Raw genomic sequence first — 2506 nt, 5'->3', positions numbered from 1 at the left:
GTTAAAGAAACTAGTATAATCAACTTGACGTGAATATATAACCGTGTCAAAAATGTAGTACCTATAATGTAAAAAGGTATAACCAAATCTAGCTAATCTATAAGCAAACATATTAATAAATTTAGATCCGCTAAAATATTATTAAAAAATGTAATAATTTTATAATCAATCTGACCATGCTATATAAATAGTCGTCCAAAACACAAAGAAAACAAGCTGATATACACTCACTAATAATAAACACCATGAAAGAAGCAGCCCTCTTCGTCTTAGGCTTTATTTCCCTTTTAGCCTTCTCATGTTCCGAAATAGTGCTGGACCGGGATGGCGACCGGGTAGTCTCCGGTAGCCCATACTTTCTTGGCGCAATTCGATGGTATCCCGTACATAACTATGAACGCGGAATAACCCTCGGCGCAACCGGGAAACAGGTAGACCCGGTTACCATCCAAGTTGACGATTCCATATCCTACTTCGACGGCATCCCAGTGAGCTTCTCCATCGTTGGAACACCAGATCCCGGTGTACCAATCGCCACCGAATCTCCGGTAGAGATCAAGTTCACAGGCATAAACACACCGATCTCAACAACGTGGATGGCGTTCGTTAACAGCGAGATTCAAAGCTTGAGCGTGGGAATTGGAGGTCCTGAAGAACACCCTGGGGAACCAACAATTGTAAGCACGTTTAGTATCCAGAAAGACACAATTTCATACATCCTTAGGTACAGTGTACCAACTCCTGGAGTAGGGAATGGAATAAACTACCTTTTTGGAAACGTTACGGATTTCAAACAAGGTGAGAGCCCTCTGGTTCTCACTCAGGACTTCCCCACCTTACACTTTGATATCTTCAAAGATAGATCTGGTCCCACTCATACTGTGGTTTGAATGAGTAGAGTCAGTTACTATGGAAGCTAAGCAAAACCTCATCATAATCATCAACATATGTATGTAACTAATAAGTGTGCTTCCCAGGTAGCTAGTGAATGGCTCTGTATGTAAGTGTATGCATGTGGGCAGATTTGTAATTTAAAATACTTAACATGATTTAAGTAAAGAGGGATGAATACTTAAATAAGAGCAATGCTAGGGGGTAGCAATATTTGTGATTGGTAGCCATCAACTAGCCATCAATGATGATTTGATGGTATGAGATTGGTGTTAGATTTTATCTAATGGCTCACCTTTCTTTGTTGGTTACATGCTGGCCAAAATACAATAAAATTACTGCCCCTTAAACTTTTCCCTTAAATAATATTAGCAGTAATCTACCATCTCGTATATATATTTTTATAAATTTTAAAAGGGTAACCATTTTTTTTAATATTTTTATTCGACCGAACACATTTATAAATTAAAATGTTTGCACACAAAAATATTTGAGTGATGCACGCTTAAAGTAGTATATTTTACCTATGGTGATAATTCATATATAGATGCACATATTATTTTAATTCTAACATTTGGTCAAATTTTAATTTAGTTTTTAATAATTTAAATTTTTTATTTTTATTTTAAAAAATTTTAAATAAATTTAATATAGTTTTACCATTAAATTTGATATTAATAGTTAGTAGAATGAGTAATGTGAACGCTAATAACATTATTGATTAAGTCATATTTTATTTTGTGTTAAAAAAATATAACTAAAATCTTATAATATTTTTTTCCTCAATTTTTTTTTGGACAAAATTTCAGATCTTAATAATCAATCATCAACGCTTTAAAATTAAAGAAAAAAATTTTATATTAATGATCGTTGGTAAATCAATTTTATTTATATACTAAAATAAAATGCTATTAGCTCTTCAATATACCAATTGTTTGTGTCAAGTTTAATGATAAGACAATATTAAACTTGTTCAAAATTTTTTTAAAATTGAAATAAGACGTTTAAAAATTTTTAAGACTGAAATAAGATATTTAAATGGTCAAAAACTAAATTAAGAAATGACTCTTAAAATAATACTTTATTCTATAAATTATATATTTATATAAAATTAATAATTAAAAATTATTAGATAATAATTTAATCAAATATATTAAATTATTTTATGATTGTTAATTATTAAGATTACATAAAAATTGCTGAGTCCCTACCGTTACAATAACAGAATCAAGTTAGTAAAAAAAGTTTTCAAAGAGTAGATTTCATTGATGAGGGCAATAATGATTGCAAACCAATTTTAGCAAAGTGCAAGANAAATAAATAAATATATATTTATAAAATATTACTATTTAAAATTAAAATATTAAATTAAATAAAATAATTTTAAGTAAACCAGTTTCCAAAACAGAACGGGCAGCAAGCGCATATATATCTAAAGCCTTATACCAACAGAACCAGACTAATAAGGCCTGATATATAGAAGAGAAAATATAATTCAAGAATGTGTGAATTGTCATGTATAACTGTATAAGCTAAGAGAAATATTAGAATCTAATACTTTTTTTTATCAATATTAGTTAATATTTAGCTAATATTTATTTTTATATTATTAAAA

At 29.6% G+C, this 2506-nt stretch overlaps 1 protein-coding gene across 1 annotated transcript; it reads left to right on the top strand.

Annotated features, from left to right (window-relative positions):
• The first annotated feature begins 207 nt into the window (after positions 1-207).
• Positions 208-1017, top strand: LOC107489778 (kunitz-type trypsin inhibitor-like 2 protein). The gene has a single exon (XM_021142861.2). It carries the CDS (start codon positions 246-248, stop codon positions 888-890), a length of 645 nt encoding a protein of 214 aa, XP_020998520.1. The 5' UTR covers positions 208-245; the 3' UTR covers positions 891-1017.
• Positions 1018-2506: the final 1489 nt, after the last annotated feature.

The sequence above is a fragment of the Arachis duranensis genome, chromosome 5, assembly GCF_000817695.3.
Source record: "Arachis duranensis cultivar V14167 chromosome 5, aradu.V14167.gnm2.J7QH, whole genome shotgun sequence".
In the NCBI taxonomy this organism is placed as follows: domain Eukaryota; kingdom Viridiplantae; phylum Streptophyta; class Magnoliopsida; order Fabales; family Fabaceae; genus Arachis; species Arachis duranensis.
The sequence above is the reverse complement of the archived record's forward strand: the minus strand, read 5'-3'. Positions and strand labels throughout refer to the sequence as shown.